This window comes from Balaenoptera musculus, chromosome X (genome assembly GCF_009873245.2).
Source record: "Balaenoptera musculus isolate JJ_BM4_2016_0621 chromosome X, mBalMus1.pri.v3, whole genome shotgun sequence".
NCBI lineage: Eukaryota > Metazoa > Chordata > Mammalia > Artiodactyla > Balaenopteridae > Balaenoptera > Balaenoptera musculus.
Genome location: NC_045806.1, coordinates 57,161,436 through 57,186,691, shown reverse-complemented (window position 1 = coordinate 57,186,691; position 25,256 = coordinate 57,161,436). Strand labels below are relative to the sequence as shown.

Genomic DNA, 25,256 nt, shown 5'->3' with positions numbered 1-25,256 from the left:
AAATATCAATTAAGTCCATCTTGTTTAATGTATCATTTAAAGCTTGTGTTTCCTTATTTATTTTCATTTTGGATGATCTGTGCATTGGTGAAAGTGGGGTGTTAAAGTCCACTACTATGCTGGTGTTACTGTCGATTTCCCCTTTTATAGCTGTTAGTATTTGCCTTATGTATTGAGGTGCTCCTATGTTGGGTGCATAAATATTTACAACTGTGATATCTTCTTCTTGGATTGATCCCTTGATCATTATGTAGTGTCCTTCTTTGTCTCTTGTAATAGTCTTTGTCTTAAAGTCTATTTTGTCTGGTATGAGAATTACGACTCCAGCTTTCTTTTGATTTCCCTTTGAATGGAATATCTTTTTCCATCCCCTCACTTTCAGTCTGTATGTGTCCCTAGGTCTGAAGTGGGTCTCTTGTAGACAGCATATATACGGGTGTTGTTTTTGTATTCATTCAGCCTGTCTGTGTCTTTTGGTTGGAGCATTTAATCCATTTACATTTAAGGTAATTATTGATACGTATGTTTCTATTAGCATTTTCTTAATTGTTTTGGGTTTGTTATTGTAGGTCTTTTTCTTCTCTTGTGTTTCCTGCCTAGAGAAGTTCCTTTAGCATTTGTTGTAAAGCTGGTTTGGTGGTGCTGAATTCTCTCAGCTTTGGCTTGTCTGTAAAGGTTTTAATTTCTCCATCAAATCTGAATGACATCCTTTGCTGGGTAGAGTAATCTTGGTTGTAGGTTTTTCTCCTTCATCACTTTAAATATGTCCTGCCACTCCCTTCTGGCTTGCAGAGTTTCTGCTGAAAGATCATCTGTCAACCTTATGGGGATTCCCTTGTATGTTATTTGCTGTTTTTCCCTTGCTGCTTTTAATTTTTTTCTTTGTATTTAAATTTTGATAGTTTGATTAGTATGTGTTTTGGCATGTTTCTCTTTGGATTTATCCTGTATGGGACTCTCTGTGCTTCCTGGACTTGATTAACTATTTCCTTTCCCATATTAGGGAAGTTTTCAACTATAATCTCTCGAAATATTTTCTCAGTCCTTTTCTTTTTGTTTTCTTCTTCTGCGACCACTATAATTCGAATGTTGCTGTGTTTAATATTGTCCCAGAGGTCTCTGAAACTGTCCTCAATTCTTTTCATTCTTTTTTCTTTATTCTGCTCTGCACTAGTTATTTCCACTATTTTATCTCCCAGGTCACTTATCCGTTCTTCTGACTCAGTTATTCTGCTATTGATCCCTTCTAGAGAATTTTTAATTTCATTTATTGTGTTGTTCATCACTGTTTGTTTGCTCCTTAGTTTTTCTAGGTCCTTGTTAAACGTTTCTTGTATTTTCTCCATTCTATTTCTTAGATTTTGGATCATCTTTACTATCATTCTGAATTCTTTTTCAGGTAGACTGCCTATTTCCTCTTCATTTGTTAGGTCTGGTGGGTGTTTGCCTTGCTCCTTCATCTGCTGTGTGTTTCTCTGTCTCCTGATTTTGCTTAACTTACTGTGATTGGGGTCTCCTTTTCGCAGGCTGCAGGTTCGTCGTTCCCGTTGTTTTTAGTGTCTGCCCCCAGTGGCTGAGGTTGGTTCAGTGGGTTGTGTAGGCTTCCTGGTGGAGGGGACTAGTGCCCGTGTTCTGGTGAATGAGGCTGGATCTCTTCTTTCTGGTGGGGAGGTCCACGTCTGGTGGTTTGTTTTGGGGTGTCTGTGGCTTTATTATGATTTTAGGCAGACTCTCTGCTAATGGGTGGGGTTGTGTTCCTGTCTTGCTAGTTGTTTGGCATAGGGTATCCAGCACTGTAGCTTGCTTGTCATTGAGTGGAGCTCGGTCTTGGCGATGAGATGGAGGTCTCTGGGAGATTTTCGCCGTTTGATATTACGTGGAGCTGGGAGGTCTCTTGTGGACCAGTGTTCTGAACTTGGCTCTCCCACCTCAGAGGCACAGTCCTGACGCCTGGCTGGAGCACCAAGAGCCTGTTATCCACACGGCTCAGAATAAAAGGAAGAAAAAAAGGAAAGAAAGGAGAAGATAAAATAAAATAAAATAAAATAAAGTTATTAAAATAAAAAATAAAAATAATTTAAAACAAAATTTTTTTAAGTAATAAAAAAAAAGGAAGAAAGAAAGCAGAGTGCAACCAAAGCAAACCAAAAAACAAATCTACCAATGATAATAAGTGCTAAAAACTATACTAAAAAACAACAAGAACAAAAAACACGGACAGACAGAACCCTAGGACAAATGGTAAAAGCAAAGCTATAAAGAGAAAATCACACACAGAAGCACACACATACACACTCACATAAAGAGAAAAAGGGAAAAAATATATATATATTGTTGCTCCCAAAGTCCACCTCCTCAATTTAGGATGATTTGTTGTCTATTCAGGTATTTTGCAGATGCAGGGTACATCAAGTTGATTGTGGAGATTTAATCCGCTGCTCTTGAGGCTGCTGGGAGAGATTTCCCTTTCTCTTCTTTGTTCGCACACCTCCTGGGGTTCAGCTTTGGAGTTGGCCCCGCCTCTGTGTGTAGGTTGCCTGAGGGCATCTGTTCTTCGCTCAGACAGGACGGGGTTAAAGGAGCAGCTGATTCAGGTGCTCTGGATCACTCAGGCCTGGGGGAGCGAAAGGTACGGAGTTTGGGGCGAGCCTGCGGCGGCAGAGCCCAGCGTGACGTTGCACCAGCCTGAGGCGTGCTGTGTGTTCTCCCGGGGATGTTGTCCCTGGATCACGGGACCCTGGCGGTGGCGGGCTGCACAGGCTTCTGGGAGGGGAGGTTTGGATAGTGACCTGTGCTTGCACACTGGCTTCGTGGTGGCTGCAGCAGCAGCCTTATCGTCTCATGCCCTTCTCTGGAGCTCCTTTATGCGTGCTCTGAATCGTCTCTCCTGGCACACCAGGAAACAAAGGGGCAAGAAAAAGTCTCTTGCCTCTTCAGCAGCTCCAGACTCTTTCCTGGACTCCCTCCCGGCTAGCTGTGGCACACTAGCCCCTTCAGGCTGTTTTCACGCAGCCAACCCCAGTCCTCTCCCTGGGATCCAACCTTCGAAGCCCGAGCCTCAGCTCCCAGACCCCGCCCGCCCCGGCGGGTGAGCAGACAAGCCTCTCGGGCTGGTGAGTGCTGGTCGACACCGATCCCCTGTGCGGGAATCTCTCCACTTTGCCCTCCGCACCCCTGTGGCTACGCTCTCCTCCGTGGCTCTGAAGCTTCCCCCTCCACCACCCACAGTCTCCGCCTGTGAAGGGGCTTCCTAGTGTGTGGAAACCTTTCCTTCTTCGCAGCTCCCTCCCAGAGGTCCAAGTCCCATCCCTATTCTTTTGTCTCTGTTTTTTTTTTTTTAATTTTTGCCCTACCCAGGTACGTGGGGAGTTTTTTGCCTTTTGGGAAGTCTGAGGTCTTCTGCCAGCATTCAGTAGGTGTTCTGTAGGAGTTGTTCCACTTGTAGATGTATTTCTGATGTATTTGTGGGGAGGAAGGTGATCTCCACGTCTTACTCCTCTGCCATCTTGAAGGTCTCCTCTAGTAGCCTTCTTATTTAAGTATTATTTACTCAATGTGTTGGTTTTAGGGCATTCTGTCTGAGCTTCAGTCTCCTCCGCCATCTTGAAGCTCCTCCCAAGATTTACTCTTAACAATTTAAAAATATACAGTATAGTAATAACTATAGTTGGCATGCTGTATATTACATCTCTATGACCTATTTATTTTATAACTGGAAGTTTGTACCTTTTGACTTCCTTTACCCATTTGGCCCCCCCTCCACTTCCGGCTTCTGGCAACCACCAGTCTGTTTCCTGTATCTATGAGCCTTTTTTTTTTTAAATGATTCCACATGTAAGTGAGATCATACGGTATTTGTCTTTCTCTGTGTGACTTATTTCACTTAGTATAACGCCTTTAAGGTCCATCCATGTTTCAGATGACAAGATTTCATTCTTTTTTATGGCTGAATAACATTTTATTGTATATATTTACCACATTTTTAAAATCAATTCATCGATGGAGACCTAGGTTCTTTCCACATCTTGGTTATCGTAAATAATGCTGCAATGAACATGGGGTTGCACAGGTCTTTTCAAGTTAGTGTTTTCATTTTCTTCAGATAAATACCCTGAAGTGGAATTGCTGGATCATATGGTAGTTCTATTTTTAATTTTTTGAGGAACCTCCCTACTGTTTTCCATAGTGGCTGCACCAATTTACATTTCCACAAACAGTGTTGAGGGTTCCCTTTTCTCCACATCCCTGCCAACACTTGTTATTGCTTGTCTTTTTATGATGGCCATTCTAACAGGTGTGAGGTGATATCTCATTATGGTTTTGATTTGCATTTCCTTGATGATTAGTGATGTTGAACATCTTTTTTTTCATGTACGTGTTGGCCTTCACTGTGTTTTCTTTGGAAAAGTGTCTATTCAGACATTTTTAAATTGGATTTTCTTTTGTTATTAAGTTGTATGGTTTCTTTATATATTTTGGATATTAAGCCCTTATCAGATATATGATATGCAAATATTTTCTCCCATTCTAAACTTTCCTAATTCTGTTATCAATATTTTGAGCAAGGGCTATAATATATATACTTCTCAGCCTAATGCTTACCTAATCTTAGAAGAATCAAGATATTTAATATTAGTCTTTCTATTAACTAATTTATGGGAGTAAGGAAGCTAGAGGTTTTTCTTTTCATATGTATCATTACTTGAGGCATATGAAATATGTATGGTATATTTTCCCTAATATCTCTGATCATGCAGTAGGTACTAAAGAGTCTATGAGCTTTAAAAAATGTTTGAGTGTATTTGAAAATAAGTTGCTTTGTGAAGTCTCTGTGTGAATCTATTTTCTGATATTTAACTGAAAACTTCTCTTTTTTAAAAAAATTTATTTATTTGTTTATTTACTTTTGGCTGCGTTCGGTCTTTGTTGCTGCACGCGGGCTTTCTCTAGTTGCGGCGAGTGGGGGCTTCTCTTTGTTGTGGTGTACGGGTTTCTCATTGTGGTGGCTTCTCTTGTTGCAGAGCATGGACTCTAGGCACGCGGGCTCAGTAGTTGTGGCTCACGGGCTCCGGAGTGCAGGCTCAGTAGTTGAGGTGCACGGGCTTATTTGCTTCCGCAGAATGTTGGATCTTCCTGGATCAGGGCTCGAACCTGTACCCCCTGCATTGGTAGGCGGATTCTTAACTACTGTGCCACCAGGGAAGTACTGAAAATTTTTCATTTAGCAGATTTATTGTTCGTTGTAGCAGGTTAAAAATCTGTTTATTGTAGCAGATTAAAAATCTTCCAGAAGGTGCTCTTATGTTATTGTTATGAATATTAACAACATTCTTGCTAGTTAATGCTCAGAAATGTTGCAGGAAATTAGAGACATGTAGGTTATGGAGACCTCTGTTACACGAGTTTGGAAAAACCTCAATTTTGATAATATGAAAGGCATCAATTATGGTTCTACATTATGTTTGGGTTTTAAGGAATTCTATGGCCTAATAAGATTCAGCTATATCGGGTCTGGAGCTTAAGACTATTTAGAAAATGGTGACATCATTTGTACAGATTCAATAACTGGCTAATGTTGTTGCTAATTGAGCATGTCATTTTTTTCTCACAAAGTAAGGTCAGGACTTCAGCGTATGTCTGTCTAATGCTTTAAAGTATTAATAAGTATTTTAGTTTTACAGGGCATGTATCTAAGTCTCCCTTCAGAATTTCTACATTTTGTAGTTTTGAAGACATTGTTAATGTCTTTTCTGTAGTTTTAAGATGACCTATAATAACATGACTATTTGTGAAGTCAATGCATTTTACTTTGAGAATGAGTAATGATGATTAAGGTATAAACAAGTGACTCCCAGGAAATACAAATTTTATTTGAAAATTATACTTTGCCTTTAGCTAAAATAAGCTTTGTCTCCAGTTTGGTTTTACTCTAAGGAGTATTGAAGTTTCTCCATGCTGTATTCATTTGACAAAAGGTCTAGGAACAGATTTCAGAATGATTTGCTACTTTCAGCCAATGGTGATAGTTCACAGCACTTTTATCATTTATTGTTATTTCAGAAATTGTTGAAAACCTGATTGTAGAAGACAGTTCATTTATGGTATGTGAGGCGATTGATAGACTCTTCGCGGACATAGCAATTATCAACAGCGAGTTTATGGCTGAAATACAGGACTCTGAGGTTGGTATTTTGTTTATAAGTTTTGATGATTCACTGTTTTAATTAATGTATAAGTAAAAAAATAGACTTCATGATTAACATGAAATCTAAATACATGGAAATCAAGCCTAATGGCACATTTAGGGAAAATAGTGTTTTAGAAACCAATGGAAAAATATGTCTCAAATTTAATATGTACTATTTAATCTGTCTAGGCTTCAGTTTTCTCATCTCTTAAAAGGAGCATAATAAAACCCACCTCCCAGTGTTGTTGTGAATAGTAAACAAAATAACATATTTAAGGTCCTGGGTGCATAGTAGTTAGTCGCTTAGTAATAGTTCTCGGGCTTCCCTGGTGGCGCAGTGGTTAAGAATCTGCCTGCCAATGCAGGGGACATGGGTTCGAGCCCTGGTCCTGGAAGATCCCACATGCCACGGAGCAACTAAGCCCATGCGCCACAATAAGGGAAGCCACTATGATGAGAAGCCTGCACACCGCAACGAAGAGTAGCCCCTGCTCGCTGCAACTAGAGAAAGCCTGTGCGCAGCAATGAAGACCCAACACAGCCAATAAATAAAATAAATAAATAAATAAAATAATAATAGTTCTCTTTTCCTTCCTTCTGCAGCAAAGTAAGAAACTACGTGGTACCTGGTAGTGGGGAACTCAGTTGACTATAAGCCTTCAGTGGTGCTTTTTTTGGGGTTTTTTTCTAGTGTTTAATTGGAGGTCTGTCACTTAATTTTGAAATTGCCTTGAGGTTCTGAAATACTTTTGGGAATGTTTACCTTGGGCAGATCCTTCCATTTTGGTGATTGCACATATGGAAAGGTGAGAATAAAGTTGTAATTATGTCTCATATATATATAACTTTATATATATAACTTTATTTATATAATTCATATGCCATATAATTTACCCATTTCAAGTGTACAATTCAATGATTTTTAGTATTTCACAGAGTTGTGCACACATCACCACAGTTAAGTTTAGAACATTTTCATCACCTCTGAAAGAAACCTTGCACCCATTCACAGACACTCTCCATTTCCTCCTCTGTCCTCCAGCTCTAGGCAACCTCTAATCTACTTTCCATCTCTATGGATTTGCCTATCCTGGACATGTTATATAAATGGAATCATACAGTACGTGGTCTTTTGGGACTGACTTCTGTCACTTAGCATAATGTTTTCAAGGTTCTTCCATGTTGTAGCATGTATCTGTACTTCATTACTTTTTTTTTAAATTCTAATTTCCATTTGAAAGCTTGAGTTTATTTATTGATTGATTGATTGATTGGCTGCATTGGGTCTTCATTGATGTGCGTGGGCTTTCTCTAGTTGCGGCGTGAAGGCTTCTCATTGCGGTGGCTTCTCTAGTTGTGAAGCACGGGCTCTAGGCATGCAGGCTTCAGTAGTTGTGGCACGTGGGCTCAGTAGTTGTGGCTCGTGGGGTCTAGAGCACAGGCTCAGTAGTTGTGGCGCATGGGATTAGTTGCTCTGAGGCATGTGGGATCTTCCCAGACCAGGGCTCAAACCCGTGTCCCCTGCATTGGCAGGCAGATTCTTAACCACTGCGCCACCAGGGAAGTCCCATGTACTTCATTACCTTTTATGGCTGATAATATTCCATTCTTCGGACATATCATGTTTTGTATATCCATTCATCTGTTGATGAACATTTGGGTTGTTTACACCTTTTGGCTACTGTGAATAATGCTGCTATGAACATTCATGTACAGGTTTTTATGTTTTTATTTCTCTTAGGTATATACCTAGGAGTGACATTGCTGGTCATATGGTAACTCTGTTTAACTTTTGAGGAACTGCCAGATTGTTTTCCAAAGTTACTGTACCATTTTACATTCCCACCGGCAGCATATCAGTGACCCAATTTTTCCACATCATCACCAATACTTATTATTAGCTTTTTGATTATAGCCATCCTAGTGAGTGTGAAGTAGTATCTCATTGTGTTTGTTTTATTTTTAATTGTGGTAAAGTATACATAATGTAAAATTTACCATCTTAACTATTTTTAAATGTAAAATTCAGTAGTATTGAGTACATTCACATCGTTGTGCAACCAATCTCCAGAACTCTTTTGATCTTGTAAAACTGAAATTCTATACCTATTAAACAACAACTCCCCATTCTCCCTTTCCCCCAGACCCTGGCAGCCACCATTCTACTTTCTATCTCTGTAAGTTTGACTACTCTTGGTACTTCATATAAGTGGAATCATACAGTATTTATCGCCTTGTGACTGGCATATTTCACTCAGTATAATGTCCTCAGATTTATCCATGGTGTAGTATGTGTCAGAATTTCTGCCTTCTTTTTATCCCCTCCCCCAGAATTTCTGTCCTTTTTAAGGCTTCATAATATTCCTTTATGTGTACATACCACATTTTGTTTATCTATACATCAGTCCATAGATACTTGAACTGCTTCCACCTTTTGGCTTTTGTGAATAATGCAGCTATGAACGTGAGTATACAAATATCTGTTCAAGTCCCTGCTTTCAGTTCTTTTGGGTATATACCCAGAAGTGGAATTACTGGATCAAATAGTAATTCTATTTTTTTTTTTTTCCTGAGGAACTGCCATACTGTTTACCATAGTGGCTGCACCATTTTTTTTTTTTTTTTGCTGCACCATTTTAAATTCCCATCAGTAGTGCACGAGGGTTCCAATTTCTCTACATCCTTACCAACACTTGTTATTTCTGTTTTTGGATAGTAGTCATCCTAATGGGTGTGTGGTGGTATCTCATTGTGGTTAATTTGTTTCCCTGATGGCTGATGATGTTGAGCATCTTCTCATGTGCTTATTGGTCATTTGCATATTTTCTTTGGAGAAATATCTATTAAGGTCCTTTGCCAATTTTTAAATTGAGTTGTCTTTTTATTATGAGTAGTAGGAGTTCTTTATATATTCCAGATACAAGTCACTTATCAGATACGTGACTTGAAAAATATTTTCTCCCATTCTGTGAGTTATCTTTTCACTTTCTTGATTGTATCCTCTGAAGCAAAAAAGTTTAAAATTTTGATGAAGTCTAACTTATCAAGTCTTTCTTTTATTGTTTATACTTTTGGTGTCATATCTAAGGAGGCTTTTCCTAACCCAAGGTCGTGAAGACTTACTGTTATGTTTTCTTCTGAGAGTTTTATAGTTTTAGTTCTTACCTTTAGGTTTATGATCCATTTTGAGTTTACTTTTGCATATCGTATGAGGAAGGGATCCAAATTCATTCTTTTGCATGTGGATATCAAGCTGTCCCAGTATGTTTGTTGACTGTTCTTTCCCCATTAAATTTGTGTTAGTATCCTTGTCAAAAATCAATTGACCATAAATATGAGGGTTTATTTCTGGATTCTCAGGTCTATTCCATTGATCTGTATGTCTGTCCTTATGCCAGTACTACACTCTCCTGATTATTGTAGCTTTGTAGAAAGTTTTGAAATTGGAAATGTGAGTCCTTTAACTTTGTTCTTCTCTTTCAAGATTCTTTTGACTATTCTGGGGTCCCTTGAATTTCTATATGAAATTTAGGATCTGCTTGCCAATTTCTGCAAAGAAGACAGCTGGAATTTTGATGGGTAGTGCATAAATCCATAGATCAATTTGGGGAGTATTGCCAACTTAACAGTATTAAGTGTTCTAAGCCATAAAATGGTATGTCTTTCCATTTATTGTTTAATTTTTTCAGCGTTTTTAGTTTGGAGTATAAGTTTTGTACTTTTTTGTTAAATTTTCTACATGTTTTATTTCTTTTGATGTTACTGTAGATGTATTGTTTTCGTAATTTAATTTTCAGATTATTCATTGCTAATGTAATTGTTTTTCATGTATTGATCTTGTATCCTACAACCTTGTTAAATTTGTTAATTACTTCTAAAGTTGTTAGTATATTTTTTTACATAAAAGTCTCTTTTTAGAATGCTCAACATCATTAATCATTAGAGAAATGCAAATCAAAACTACAATGAGATATTATCTCACACCAGTCAGAATGGCCATCAGCAAAAAATCTACAAACAATAAATGCTGGAGAGGGTGTGGAGAAAAGGGAACCCTCTTGCGCTGTTGGTGGGAATGTAAATTGATACAGCCACTATGGAGAACAGTATGGAGGTTCCTTAAAAAACTAAAAATAGAACTACCATACGACCCAGGAATCCCACTACTGGGCATATACCCTGAGAAAACCATAATTCAAAAAGAGCCATGTACCACAATGTTCATTGCAGCTCTATTTACAATAGCCAGGACATGGAAGCAACCTAAGTGTCCATCAAGAGATGAATGGATAAGGAAGACGTGGTACATATATACAATGGAATATTACTCAGCCATAAAAAGAAACGAAATTGAGTTATTTGTAGTGAGGTGGATGGACCCTAGAGTCTGTCATACAGAGTGAAGTAAGTCAGAAAGAGAAAAACAAATACTGTATGCTAACACATATATATGGAATGTAAAAAAAAAAATGGTCATGAAGAACCTAGGGGCGAGACGGGAATAAAGACGCAGACCTACTAGAGAATGGACTTGAGGATATGGGGAGGGGGAAGGGTAAGCTGTGACAAAGTGAGAGAGTGGCATGGACATATATACACTACCAAACGTAAAATAGATAGCTAGTGGGAAGCAGCCCCATAGCACAGGGAGATCAGCTCGATGCTTTGTGACCATCTAGAGGGGTGGGATAGGGAGGGTGGGAGGGAGGGAGAGGCAAGAGGGAAGAGATATGGGGACATATGTATATGTATAACTGATTCACTTTGTTATAAAGCAGAAACTAAGACCATTTTAAAGCAATTATACTCCAATAAAGATGTTAAAAAAAAGTCTCTTTTTAGATTATAACCTCTTTTTACTCTGTTAAATTGTTAGTGAAAAGACATTATGAGGTTCAGAGTAAGAGTCTGGTCTTATTTTGCAAGAAGGTCTGTTCGGTTGTAGAAGTGCCTTGAATTTTTCTTTCTGGAAAGCCTAATCTTCATATTATTTACTTCTGTTTGCTGCATATATTTATTGTGTTTATCATTACACATTTATATAAACCTAGCACAAGTCTTGCCACATATTAGGTGCTCAGTATATATTAGCTGAATAAATCTGCATTTTGTGAATATGCAGTGTTTATAGTCAGAATTAATCTTACCCTTTCTTTTTTTTGCAATGTCATATTTTTAAAATTAAAAAGAATTTTGTTGAAGTATAGCCGATTTATAATAATGTGTTAGTTTCAGGTGTACAGCAAAGTGATTCAGATATATGTTCTTTTTCAGATTCTTTTCCATTGTAGGTTATTACGATACACTGAATATAGTTTCCCGAGCTATACAGTTGGTCCTTGTTTACCTGTTTTATATATAGTAGTGTGTATCTGTTAATCCCAAACTCCTAATTTATCCCTCCCCCACCTTTCGCCTTGTGTAACCATAAGTTTGTTTTCTTTTTTTTTTAATATTTATTTGTTTATTTATTTTGGCTGTGCCGGGTCTTGGTTGCAGCACTTGGGATCTTGGCTGCAGCGTGTGGGATCTAGTTGCGGCATGCAGACTTCTTAGTTGTGGCATGTGGACTTCTTAGTTGCGGCGCACATGCGGGATCTAGTTCCCTAACCAGGAATTGAACCCAGGCCACCTTTATTGGGAGCACAGAGTCTTACCCACTGGGCCACCAGGGAAGTCCCATAAGTTTGTTTTCTATGTCTGTGAGTCTGTTTCTGTTTTGTAAATAAGTTCATTTGTATCATTTTTTTTTAGATTCCACAAATAGGTGATATCATATGATATTTGTCTTTCTCTGTCTGACTTAACTTCACATTATGCACATGGCATTATTTCATTCTTTTTTTTTTTTTCTTTGGCCATGCTGCATGGCTTGTGAGATCTCTGCTCCCTGACCAGGGATTGAACCCAGGCCATGGTAGTGAAAGCCTGGAGTCCTAACCACTAGGCCACCAGGGAACTCCCTCATTCTTTTTTATGGCTGAGTAACATTCCATTGTGTATGTATGTATGTACACACACACACACACACACACACACACACACACACCACATATTCTTTATCCGTTCATCTGTTGATAGACATTTAGGTTGCCTCCCTGTCTTGGCTATTGTAAATAGCACTGCTATGAGAATTGGGGTATATGTATCTTTTCGAATTAGAGTTTTTTGTCTTCTCTGGATATATGCCCAGGAGTGACATTGCTGGATCATATGGTAACTCTATTTTTGTTTTTTTAAGGAACTTCCATACTGTTCTCCATAGTGGCTGTATCAATTTACAGTCCCACCAACAGTTTTCTCCACACTATCTTTAGTATTTATTATTTGTAGACTTTCTGATAATTTGTAGTTGCCATTCTGACTTGTATGAGATGATACCTCATTGTAGTTTTGATTTGCATTTATCTAATAGTGATGTTGAGCATCTTTTCATGTGCCTGTTGGCCATCTGTATGTTTTCTTTGGAGAAATGTCTATTTAGGTTTTCTTCCCAATTTATTTTATTTTTAAAAAAACGTTTATTTTTTATTTTATTTTATTTTATTTATTTATATATTTTTTAACATCTTTATTGGAGTATAATTGCTTTACAATGGTGTGTTAGTTTCTGCTTTATAGCAAAGTGAATCAGTTATACATATACATATGTCCCCATATCTCTTCCCTCTTGCATCTCCCTCCCTCCCACCCTCCCTATCCCACCCCTCTAGGTGGTCACAAAGCACGGAGCTCATCTCCCTGTGTGCCCAATTTTTGATTGGGTTGTTTTTTTGATATTGAGTTTTATGAGCTATTTGTATATTTTGGCAATTAAGCCCTTATCGGTTCCATGATTTGCACATATTTTTTTCCGTTCTTTAGGTTGTCTTTTCATTTTGTTGATTTTTTTTTTTTGCTGTGGAAAAACTTTTAAGTTTAATTACGTCCCATTTGTTTATTTTTAAAATTTTTTAAAATTAATTAATTAATTTATTTTTGATTGCGTTGGGTCTTCACTGCTGCATGCGGGCCTTCTCTAGTTGCGGCGAGTGGGGGCTACTCTTTGTTGTGGTGCCTGGGCTTCTCATTGCAGTGGCTTCTCTTGTTGCGGAGCATGGGCTCTAGGCGTGTGGGCTTCAATAGATGTGGCACACGGGCTCTAGAGAGCAGGCTCAATAGTTGTGGCACATGGGCTTAGTTGCTCCGCGGCATGGGGTATCTTCCCAGACCAGGGCTCGAACCCGTGTCCCCTGCATTGGCAGGCGGATTCTTAACCACTGCACCACCAGGGAAGTCCCTAATTTGTTTGTTTTTGCTTTTATTTCTTTTGCCTTGGGAGACAGATCTAAGAAGATACTGCTATGATTTATGTCTGAGAATGTTTTGCCTATGTTCTCTTCTAGGAGTTTTATGGTGTCATGTCTTATATTTAAGTATTTAAGACATTTTGAGTTTATTTCTATACATGGTATGAGGGAGTGTTCTAACTTCATGGATTTACATGTGGCTGTCCAGCTTTCCCAATACCAGTTGCTGAAGAGACTGTCTTTTCCCAATTGTATATTCTTGCTTCCTTTGTCTTTGTCATAGATTAATTGACTATAGGTACATGGGTTTATTTCTGGGCTCTCTATTGTGTTCCATTGATCTCTATGTCTGTTTTTGTGCCAATGTGACCACTATTTTAAATGGCTGAATAATATTCCTTCTAGTGGATTTAGCATATTTCATCTGTGTATTTCTTAATTAATGGACACTTATGTTGTTCAATAGTGAAATAATTTTTCACTATTGTAAATAATGATGTGTGGAACACTATTCAGTGCAGAGGTGATCCCCTTCATATTTTGGATTATTTCCAAAGGATAGAGTCTCAGAAAAGCAATTACTGTGTCAAAAGATATGAACATCACAAGCACTGAAATTGAAACTGTGATTAAAAATCTTCCAACAAATAAAAGTCCAGGACCAGATGTCTTCACAGGCGAATTCTATCAGACATTTAGGGAAGAGCTAACACCTATGCTTCTCAAACACTTCCAAAATATAGCAGAGGGAGGAACACTCCCAAGCTCATTCTACGAGGCCACCATCACCCTGATACCAAAACCAGACAAAGACGTCACAAAAAAAGAAAACTACAGACCAGTATCACTGATGAACATAGATGTAAATATCCTCAACAAAATAATACTAGCAAACAGAATCCAACAGCACATTAAAAGAATCATACACCATGATCAAGTGGGTTTTATCCCAGGAATGCAAGGATTCTTCAATATACGCAAATCAATCAGTGTGATACACCATACTAACAAATTGAGGGAGGAAAACCATATGGTCATCTCAATAGATGCAGAGAAAGCTTTCGACAAAATTCAACACCCATTTATGATAAAAACCCTCCAAAAAGTAGGCATAGAGGGAACTTACCTCAGCATAATAAAGGCCATATATGACAAACACACAGCCAACATTGTCCTCAATGGTGAAAAACTGAAACCATTTCCAGTAAGATCAGGAAGAAGACAAGGTTGCCCACTCTCACCACTATTATTCAACATAGGTTTGGAAGTTTTAGCCACAGCAATCAGAGAAGAAAAAGAAATAAAAGGAATCCAAATCAGAAAAGAAGAAATAGAGCTGTGACTGTTTTCAGATGACATGATACTATACATAGAGAATCCTAAAGATGTTACCAGATAACTACTAGAGCTACTCAATGAATTTGGTAAAGTAGCAGGATACAAAATTAATGCACAGAAATCTCTTGCATTCCTATACACTAATGGTGAAATATCTGAAAGTGAAATTAAGAAAACACTCCCATTTACCATTGCAAGAAAAAGAATAAAATACCTAGGAATAAACCTACCTAAGGAGACAAAAGACCTGTATGCAGAAAATTATAAGACACTGATGAAAGAAATTAAAGATGATACAAATCGATGGAGAGATATACCATGTTCTTGGATTGGAAGAATCAACATTGTGAAAATGACTCTACTACCCAAAACAATCTACAGATTCAATGCAATCCCTATCAAACTACCAATGGCATTTTTCACAGAACTAGAACAAAAAATTTCACAATTTGTAGGGAAACACAAAAGACCCAGGATAGCCAAAGCAATCTTGAGAAAGAAAAACGGAGCTGGAGGAATCAGGCTCCCTGACTTCAGACTATACTAAAGCTACAGTAATCAAGACGATATGGCACTGGTACAAAAACAGAAATATAGATCGATGGAACAGGATAGAAAGCCCAGAGATAAACCCACGAACATATGGTCACCTTATCTTTGGTAAAAGAGGCAAGCATTTACAGTGGAGAAAAGACAGCCTCTTCAGTAAGTGGTGCTGGGAAAACTGGACAGCTACATGTAAAAGGATGAAATTAGAAAACTTCCTAACACCATACACAAAAATAAACTCAAAATGGATTAAAGACCTAAATGTAAGGCCAGACACTATCAAACTCTTAGAGGAAAACATAGGCAGAACACTCTATGACATAAATCACAGCAAGGTCCTTTATGACCCAGCTCCTAGAGCAATGGAAATGAAAGCAAAAGTAAACAAAGGGGACCTAATGAAACTTAAAAGCTTTTGCACGCAAAGGAAACCATAAACAAGACGAAAAGACAACCCTGAGAATGGGAGAAAATATTTGCAAATGAAGCAACTGACAAAGGATTAATCTCCACAATTTATAAGCAGCTCATGCAGCTCAATATCAAAAAAACAAACAGCCCTATCCAAAAATGGGCAGAAGACCTAAATAGACATTTCTCCAAAGAAGATGTATAGATTGCCAACAAACACATGAAAGAATGCTTAACATCATTAATCATTAGAGAAATGCAAATCAAAACTACAATGCGGGGCTTCCCTTGTGGCGCAGTGGGTGGGAATCTGCCTGCCAATGCAGGGGACACAGGTTTGATCCCTGGCCCGGGAAGATTCCCACATGCCGCGGAGCAACTAAGGCCGTGTGCCACAACTACTGAGACTGCGCTTAAGAGCCCATGCTCTGCAACAAGCGAAGCCACGATAACGAGAAGCCCGCACACCACTCGCTGCAAGTAGAGAAAGCCTGCACACAGAACAAAGACCCAACAGAGCAAAAAAAAACAAAAACAAATAAATTAATTAAAAAAACAAAAACAGGAAACTACAATGTGATATCATCTCACACCAGTCAGAATGGCCATCATCCAAAAATCTACAAACAATAAATGCTGGAGAGGGTGTGGAGAAAGGGGAACCCTCTTGCACTGTTGGTGGGAATGTAAATTGATACAGCCACTATGGAGAACAGTATGGAGGTTCCTTAAAAAACTAAAAATAGAACTACCATACGACCCAGCAATCCAACTACTGGGCATATACCCTGAGAAAACTATGATTCAAAAAGAGTTGTGGCTTCCCTGCTGGCGCAGTGGTTGAGAGTCTGCCTGCCAATGCAGGGGACACAGGTTCGAGCCCTGGTCCAGGAAGATCCCGCATGCCGCGGAGCAGCTAAGCCCGTGCGCCACAACTACTGAGCCGGCATGCCACAACTACTGAAGCCCACATGCCTAGAGCCCGTGCTCTGCAACATGAGAAGCCCACGCACCACAACGAAGAGTAGCCCCTGCTTGCCGCAACTAGAGAAAGCCCGTGAGCAGCAACGAAGACCTAACGCAACCAAAAATAAATAAATAAATATATTAAAAGAAAAAAAAAAGAACCTAGGGGCAAGATGGGACTAAAGACACAGACCCACTAGAGAATGGACTTGAGGACACGGGGAGGGGGGAGGGTAAGCTGGGACAAAGTGAGAGAGTGGTAGTGTATATGTGGACATATGTACACTACCAAATGTAAAATAGATAGCTAGTGAGAAGCAGTCACATAGCACAGGGAGATCAGCTCGGTGCTATGTGACCAGCTAGAAGGGTGGGATAGGGAGGGTGGGAGGGAGGGAGACGCAAGTGGGAAGAGATATCGGCACATATGTATATGTATAACTGATTCACTTTGTTATAAAGCAGAAACTAACACACCGTTGTAAAGCAATTATATTCCAATAAAAATGTTAAAAAAAAAAGGTATGAACATTTTTTGGCTCTTTTTACATATTGTCAAATTGCTTTCCAAAATACCCAAAATGGCAGCTTTAAGCTGTTTTCCTCTGCATGTTTATTTTTCTACCTAAATACCATTTGTTCCTCTGGGAAATTTTAAGTCAGATATTAACTCCATGTGCTTTTGATGAAACAAATCAAATAATATTTCATGTGAAAGTCATCATGAGGTCAGCTGTGGCATTGGGATACTGTGTGAGAGAGATGGAGATGAGCATGATAATTAGCTGCAGAATAGTAGTGAAATGATGGCCATGCTAAATAAATAATCCATTTAAAGGGAAGCTCATCAGGGAAATGTGGAATTGTAGGGTGAAAAAGTGGTCTTGAGGAAATAAACTAAAATACAATTGTGCACCGTTATTGTACACAAACTGAGTTTAAAATTTTTTTCCAGTTACTCCTCTTAGTCGTATTACTACCAATATGATTATGATAAGATAATGGTATATAGCTTCTATCATAGTCAATATAGCACACCGGGAGACTTAGGCCAGAGCTATGGCATATTGGTCTGAGGCAATAGTAGCACCCAAGAACAACTATTGCCTTCAGAGCTTTCTTGCCAGAAACCAATCTACTGCAAATTTTATTCTTGAGATACTATGAGCTTGATTTATTTTTCCATCCAGTTGACTATGTTCCACCTGATAAAACCAGAAGAAGCTACTAGAATCTTTGCCCCCATAGTCCCTAGAACAGAATATAATAAAACAACAAATCTTATTATTTTAATATGTATTCTGTATTTAGCACTTTGGCAGGTAGTATAAGTGCTACATAAATAGAGTGAGATATGATCTTTGATTTCAAGGAGTCTAGTTGGGAAATAAGAGTAACAATAAAAACAAAGAATAAATCATACACAGTAGCATAGTTAATTGCTCAGTTATGTAAAACTTAGTTAATATAGGAATTCAAAGAAGAGAGAGACCAATGAAGACTGTAATGGTTGCTGAAAACTTCATGTATGTTCTTGGTGAGGGTGAATTTGGATTTGAGTTACATAAAGATCATGGGAGGAGGCATATCAGATGAAGCCAACAGTATGAATAAAGGTACACAGGAATGAACAAGTTGTGTTCATGGGACAATAAGATAATTGCTCTGTGGGTAAGTTTTTGGGAGAAAAGTTAAAATGGGACTAGATTATGGAGGACCTGTAAATGACTCACAATAGTCACATAAACGTGAAACATGCACGAAAGAAAATACCATTGGAGGTGGACAGTATTTTAAGTGGCTAAGAAAATGTTTCTGTTGTACAGCTTGAAGAAATGGCAGTAAACCTGTGGAACTGGGCAGTTACCAAGAAAACAGCTTTGGGTTTAAGTGAAGAGCAGATCGCTAAAGGTACGTATATGTTTTGTGACTCATGTTATGAGTATTCTTTATTATACATTAGATTGTGTTCCTGCAGTTTAAATAATATTTTGACCTGTTCTTAGATGCAGATTTGTTAAAAGAAAACTAAACAAAACAACCCATAAGCAGTGGTTTCTCAAGCAAACCCTGCCTTGGTTTTGTGGTTTTGCAGAGCTTAGCTCCTTATTAATAGAAATTTAAAAGCGTAACTGCAAGAAATAGTCTGGTGGTGAACAACAGAGATGATTAAAAATGAGGCGGGAAAATGAGAACTTGAAAAATTTCAAAGGACACGGATTATTTCCTTGGAGAAGAGATGATCAGAATCTTCAGGATTCTGAAGAACCATCAAATAGTAGTTTCTCCTCTCCATTAGTAAAATAATGAAAAATGTTGCTATGTGAGGAATTCAGATTAAAAAGTCTATAAAGAATAGTTTCTTCATGAGGTGGGTTAAAGAACATTGGACTGAGTTACTGAGAAAAATTATAGAAGTTTTTTGTCAGAGCAAACAAGGATAACAACAACAAAACAAAACCCCAAAACCATATTCAGCTGCTTAGATGTATTAAATGTGATCTACTGTCTGGCAGAGTTTGAGTGCTTTAGCTAAATGGGCAGGGTCTAGTGTGCTGACAGTTACTGATTTCCAACAAGGATAGGGACAGTTAATGCATTTATGGAAATATGTCCCATTATAAAGGATACATTGAGGCAACAAACCAAAAGGTGAATCTGTGGAGTGCTTGGCTTGTAGACAAATGAATTTTGTCTGTATGCAACAAATAGAATTTAATATTAAGTATTTATCTTTATGAATATAAACCAAACTGTATACAAGTTCAGTGTATGTATAGGGTAATTAGTGGTTGATATAGTCAATAATATACTTACTTTTTAGCCCACTCCTCTATTAGGATGTTTAGAGAACGGTTCTGTCTCTTTAACTCTCAGATAAATGTTGACATCATTGCTGCTAGAAGCCTTAGATCTTGTAGTTGTGAGGAGGGAAGAGTTGGAAATTCATCTGTGGGAGAAACTTACTACACAGGTGAACTGTGTGATGTTAAAATGCTTTAATTCTAAACTTCTCCCATTCTGCATATCAAGGAACATTGCTCTGGCTGTTTTTCACTGCTTGTCAAATAGTGGGGATTTGGTAGATGAAGTGGGAGCTGCAGCCCTAGGACCTTTCCTAATGTACTTACTCTGCATGTAGCAGTTCTTAGATATTTGGGTGCTTATTATGTGTATAATACTTTTAGGATACAGTGGAAAACAGGGTGTAGTGCAGGAAGCCTCTGATTTTAAAAAGTTTTATTCTCAAAATCTGTTGATTGGAAGATATTTTGTCTCAAAAACAAATTCAGTGTGCCTGGATTGTGGTGTGTTCAAAACGTCATTAAGATTTATGCACTACAATTTATTATTATTAGGAAGAATTATGGAACAATGAACAGAAATAGGAAAGGCAGAAGTAGTGGAATGACTCTTAAACTTTAGTTTTAGACCTGTTGTATTTGAGGTGACAATAAGGTTGGAGATGTGAGGCTGGAGCTTGTGAGAAAGGTCAGGCTGCCTCTAGATTTGATGGTTATTCACATGGAGATGACTGTTGAAGCCACAAGAATTGTTGAGTTCTCTGAGGGAGAAAATAAAGAGCAGTGGTTCTTAGATACTGATATAAATGAGAGTCACCTGTGGAGCCTTTTAAAATACAGATGCCCAGGCTCCACCATTGGAGGTTTTGATTTGGGGGGTTTAGGATGAAACCTGGGCATGTCTGTAATTTGAAAAAATTTCTCAGGAATTCTCATGCATACCAAATATTAAGAACCAATGGTGTTGAGAGAACAGAGTACTGAGATTTTAACCTTAATTCTTCCAGTTAAGGACTGGGAAGAAAAAGAGCAAGGATAGGAGACCACAAGTAACAGTCAAAATATTCTAGAGGAGACTCACTACCCACTTATTGAGTACATACTCTTTTATAGGGTTGTCATACCATGTTATGGCAGGCAGTAGGTGAAAGGGACAAGGTAAGACTCCAGAGCAAAAATACCAGGCATACATTATGCTTGCGGATTTAGGAAGGAATGGGTTAAAGCTAAATAAACAGTAAAAATAAAGAATTCACAAATGCCAGAGGATGCAAATCTATATGTTGCTTAAAGTCAATTCAGATATCAAGCTGTGGGCACTGATGGAGCAGAGTAAGGCAGATGCAAGGAGTCAGTCAGCAAGCACCTAACCAAGATGTTTATAGTATAGAGGGGCCAAGAACAGGCTGATGAGAAGACAAGGGTAGAGCAACAGCAACAAAGAAAACATCTTTATACTGAAGTAGCATTCTGTCTGAGCCTCAGGTGCCTTTGGCCTGAAGGCTTATTGGTGATAACTATACACAGCTGGATCAAGAATGTGGGGCTGGAGCAAAGTTCTTAGACTAAGACATTTCCCACAGAGGGACACTGCTCAATGCTGAACCAGGATAGAGTGAGGCATAGGAAGTAGTAGTTTTCAAAAAGGTTATTATGATCATTGTGAAATGTTGCTGTGAAGTCAGGGAAGGTGATCTTTGGGAGTGCAGCTTTAGTAAAGTGGTAAGGATGTAAAACAGATTGCAGGGCATTAAGGAGACGAGGGAATAGCAATAAAACAGATAGTAGGTCATTCAGTTCAAGAAGTTTGACAATGAGAGGAAGAGGAGAAATGGGAGGGAAGCTTGAAGCACAGTGGGGTTAGCTGAATTTTTTCAAGGAAGGGAGATGGATATATTTGAAGGTAGAGGGGAAGGAGTAAGTTGAGAGGGAAGCACTGAAGATATCTTTGGAGAGGGAAAATAATTGAGATCAGGGTCCTTGAGAGTACGGAAGAATTAGTAAACTTTGAAAAAAATAAAGGAAACATTTTCAAAACTGGAAATGCAGGACAATGTAAATATATGTTTAGAAATTATTTTACTGAAAGTTTTTTTCCCAGAAACAAATTAAATTTGTTGAGGGATGAATAAATTTTACATTTTATAATGGTTAATAAAAATTTGACTACTTCAATTACCCGTAATTTAAGCTGGGCAAATCTTCTCTTTTTCATTGGAATATTAATTAAAAATGGTATTAGCATAGGTAGAATGGCTGCTGAGATTTAATAACATCAAGGCAACTAGTTCAGTTATATGTGAAGTCATCTTTAAAAAATTGGGTATGTTTTATGATGAAAGAAACCACACAACTAAAGAGGTTACAATTATTCAAACTTTCCTACTTTCAGGGTAAATGAACTGTATAATGAAGATATCTGTATTTTCTAAGTTATGCTTCAAGAACTTTTACCTCATCTGCAGAAAATATATTTAGACAGTTTCACATTTTAGGAGAATAATCTTAAACCATTCTGATGTTCATAAATTTTGTCAGATGTTGAATAGCTTTAGATTCCAATTCTACTTAGAATTATTTTGCTGCCAGCATGGTACATACAAGAGCATCATGTGAGTCTTTGGGATTTAAGACAGGCAGAAATTAAAATTTGAAAATTAGATATCTGTCTGACTAAAGCATTAAGCACATGATTCATTTGGTAATTTTCAGGTCATTTACTTTTGATAATTGATTTTTTAAAAAGACCTTTAAAGTTCTTATTTTTAACAACAAAAGTGGTTTCACTTCACTCCTCTTTTCTCTTTATGTGTGTGTATAAAAGGCAAATGAATGTTTTGTGTTTATGGGTATCTAATTACCGTTTTGCAGTACAGCATGTTGCTTGCAAGTTGCAGTGTATGTGTGAAGGCTCAGCTGCTTCAGAAGAAGCTATTCGAAGACAAATTTTGGTAAGTCCTAATTAAATCAGGAGAAAGTGCAGATGCGGTGAGAGAGTCATTACTCCTGTGTAGATGGTTGAAGTTAGTGTAAAGCTGGAAAGGGGTTATATCCTTTAGTTCTAGCAATGTTACTTTTATAATAATTATATCTATTACAATTAAAGGTCTCAACAGTACTGTAGTTGTTATTACAGTGATTCAGTGGACTAAATATTGAACTTATAATTCAGGATTTATGAAAATAAGGAAAGTAATAAAAAGTAATAGTTTTCTGCTCCATCCCTTTCTATCCCCTGTCTTGCTTCCTAGAGGCAAGTATGTTTTTTTAGTGGAAAATATTTTTCCTAGTGTTTTATAACAATATTTTATTGAAAAGCTCAAATGTACACATGAAGCAGAAAAGATAGTATGATTCCCCTATTTACCTATCACTCAGCTAGAGTAATCATCAACTCATGACCACTCTTGTTTCTTCTATATCTCCTCTAACAGCAAACCCCTGGCCCCATGGATTATTTTGAAATAAATCCAAAAAAGCATTATTTTGCCCATAAATATTTCAGTACATGTCTCTAAAAGACCGGATATCTTTTTTGTTCAAACCCAATACCCATTATCATACCTGATAAAATTTAATAAAGATTTTTCTAAAATCATCAAATATCCAGTCTTCCCTCCCCCAACCCTTCCCACTTACCTCCCCCCCCTTCTTTCCAGTTGGTTTTTTAGAATCAGGATTAAAGTCCACACCTTGTATTTTGTTAATATGTTCTATAGTTTACCTAAATTCTGGATTCTGATAACTGCATCCTTATGGTGTTATTTAATGTAGTACTTTGTCCTCTGTTTTTCCTGTAAACTGGTAGTTAGATTTAGAAGCTTGATCTGATTCAGGTTCATTTTTGTCAAGAATTAATTCATAGGCGGTATGGTGTACTTCCATCAGGAGGCACTAATGACTACTTGTCTCTTTTCTGTTGTGTTAGTGTCCTTTGATGATTATTGTCCCCAGATCCATTATTTCTGTGGGGGTCTGCATATTCTAATTCTGTAGTTATTTTGTTTATTAACTGGAATAGAGAGAAACTTTTATCAACTATTTGGTTACTCTGAAGTATATATCGTATAAGAAAGTCCTGACTCTTCCCCTTTATTTAACAGTTTTCAGAATAATGAGTTGGTTCTGTAACATCCTTAAATGATGACTAAGTGGGTTTTTTTAAAAAAGAGTATTACTGTGAACTCATGGATTTTAACATATTTAATGACTTTCAATCCATTGTAGTTATTATTCTTATTGAAGCACAATGTCCTATTTTGGGCTGGAAGGAGCCTCTTTAAGTGATTCTGAGTCCTTTTGGCACGACCTCAGCAGTCTTTAATAGTTTCATTTGGTTTCTGATATGACAAGATATCCAGGCTTATCTTGTATAGTTCCTACCCTAGACCTGGAATCAGCCATTCCTCTAAGGAGCCCTGTTTTCTTTTAGTGGAGAACGTTGTTTAGAACCCACAGTCTGGACGTCACAAATGCTCATCACTATTGCATTGGTTATGGTTTCTAGACCTTTTTAGTGGACAGAGCTATGACATATATATTTTTTTAAGAGAGAAAGTATATAATGAGTTCATACTGATATTTCCAATTGATATTTAGGATTATAGGGTTTTACTTAGCTTCTTGATTTTATATTTGTGTGCCTTTGGTGCTAAAAATCTTGGTGGCTAACATTAAAGTAATGAATAACCTCTTTTATCCTAGAAAATGTATTTTTATAACAGTTTCAGGATATAGCAATATCGATATTATTACTAAGAATGATTTCTAAAAACGTTTAGGAATTTTTTTGCACTTTTGTTCTTAACATATATCTCACTAGGGATGTACAGTCAAAATATTGTTTTAATATTATTAAAATATCTTAAAATTACCTGAAATAATTCCTTTCCCTATGATTAAGCTATCAACTTGATACATAGTTAGGTTTATTTGCTTCTGCTTGCTTTTGATTTTTGTGATTGCTCCCAGTTACCCATTTGGATTGAATTTTGTTTTATTTTATTATTTATTTATGGCTGCATTGGGCCTTCGTTGCTGCACCCGGGCTTTCTCTAGTTGTGGTGAGCAGGGGCTACTCTTGTTGCAGTGCCTGGACTTCTCATCGCGGTGGCTTCTCTTGTTGCGGAGCACGAGCTCTAGGCACGTGGGCTTCAGTAGTTGCAGCACATGGGCTCAGTAGTTGCGGAACATGGGCCCTAGGGTGCGTGGGCTTCAGTAGTTGTGGCTTGTGGGCTCAGTAGTTGTGGTGCATGGGCTTAGTTGCTCTGCGGCATGTGGGCTCTTCCCGGACTAGGGATCAAACCCGTGTCCCCTGAATTGCCAGGCGGATTCTTAACCACTGCACCACCAGGGAAGTCCCTGAATTTTGTTTTATAATTATGTAAAATATTGACATGGTTCTGAAGTCAAGTCAAATCTAAAGGAAGTATATTCAGAGAAGCCTAGCTTCTATCTCGGTCCTCTTTACTCTGTTCCCTCCCTTCTCCTGTCGGTAACTATTTTGTTTATTTTATTGTTTATCCTTTTGATATGTGTGTATGTATGCATGTATGTATGTATATATGTATTTTATTGAAGTATAGTTAATTTACAATACTAGTTTCATGTGTACAACATAGTGATTCAATATTTTTATAGATTATACTCCATTTAAAGTTATTTCAAAATAATGGCTATATTTCCCTGTGCTGTACCATATACTCTTGTTGC

The 25,256-nt window shown here is 37.8% G+C and overlaps 1 protein-coding gene across 1 annotated transcript in view; it reads left to right on the top strand.

Annotated features, from left to right (window-relative positions):
• Positions 1–22,522, top strand: part of TEX11 (testis expressed 11) — a 40,493-nt gene extending 17,971 nt beyond the window's left edge. The window contains exons 3-5 of the mRNA XM_036839071.1: positions 6,061–6,182; positions 18,567–18,651; positions 22,416–22,522. Coding sequence (XP_036694966.1) covers positions 6,061–6,182; positions 18,567–18,651; positions 22,416–22,510 — 302 coding nt within the window. The 3' untranslated portion in view covers positions 22,511–22,522. The remainder of the gene's footprint in view (positions 1–6,060; positions 6,183–18,566; positions 18,652–22,415) is intronic.
• The last annotated feature ends 2,734 nt before the right edge of the window (positions 22,523–25,256 follow it).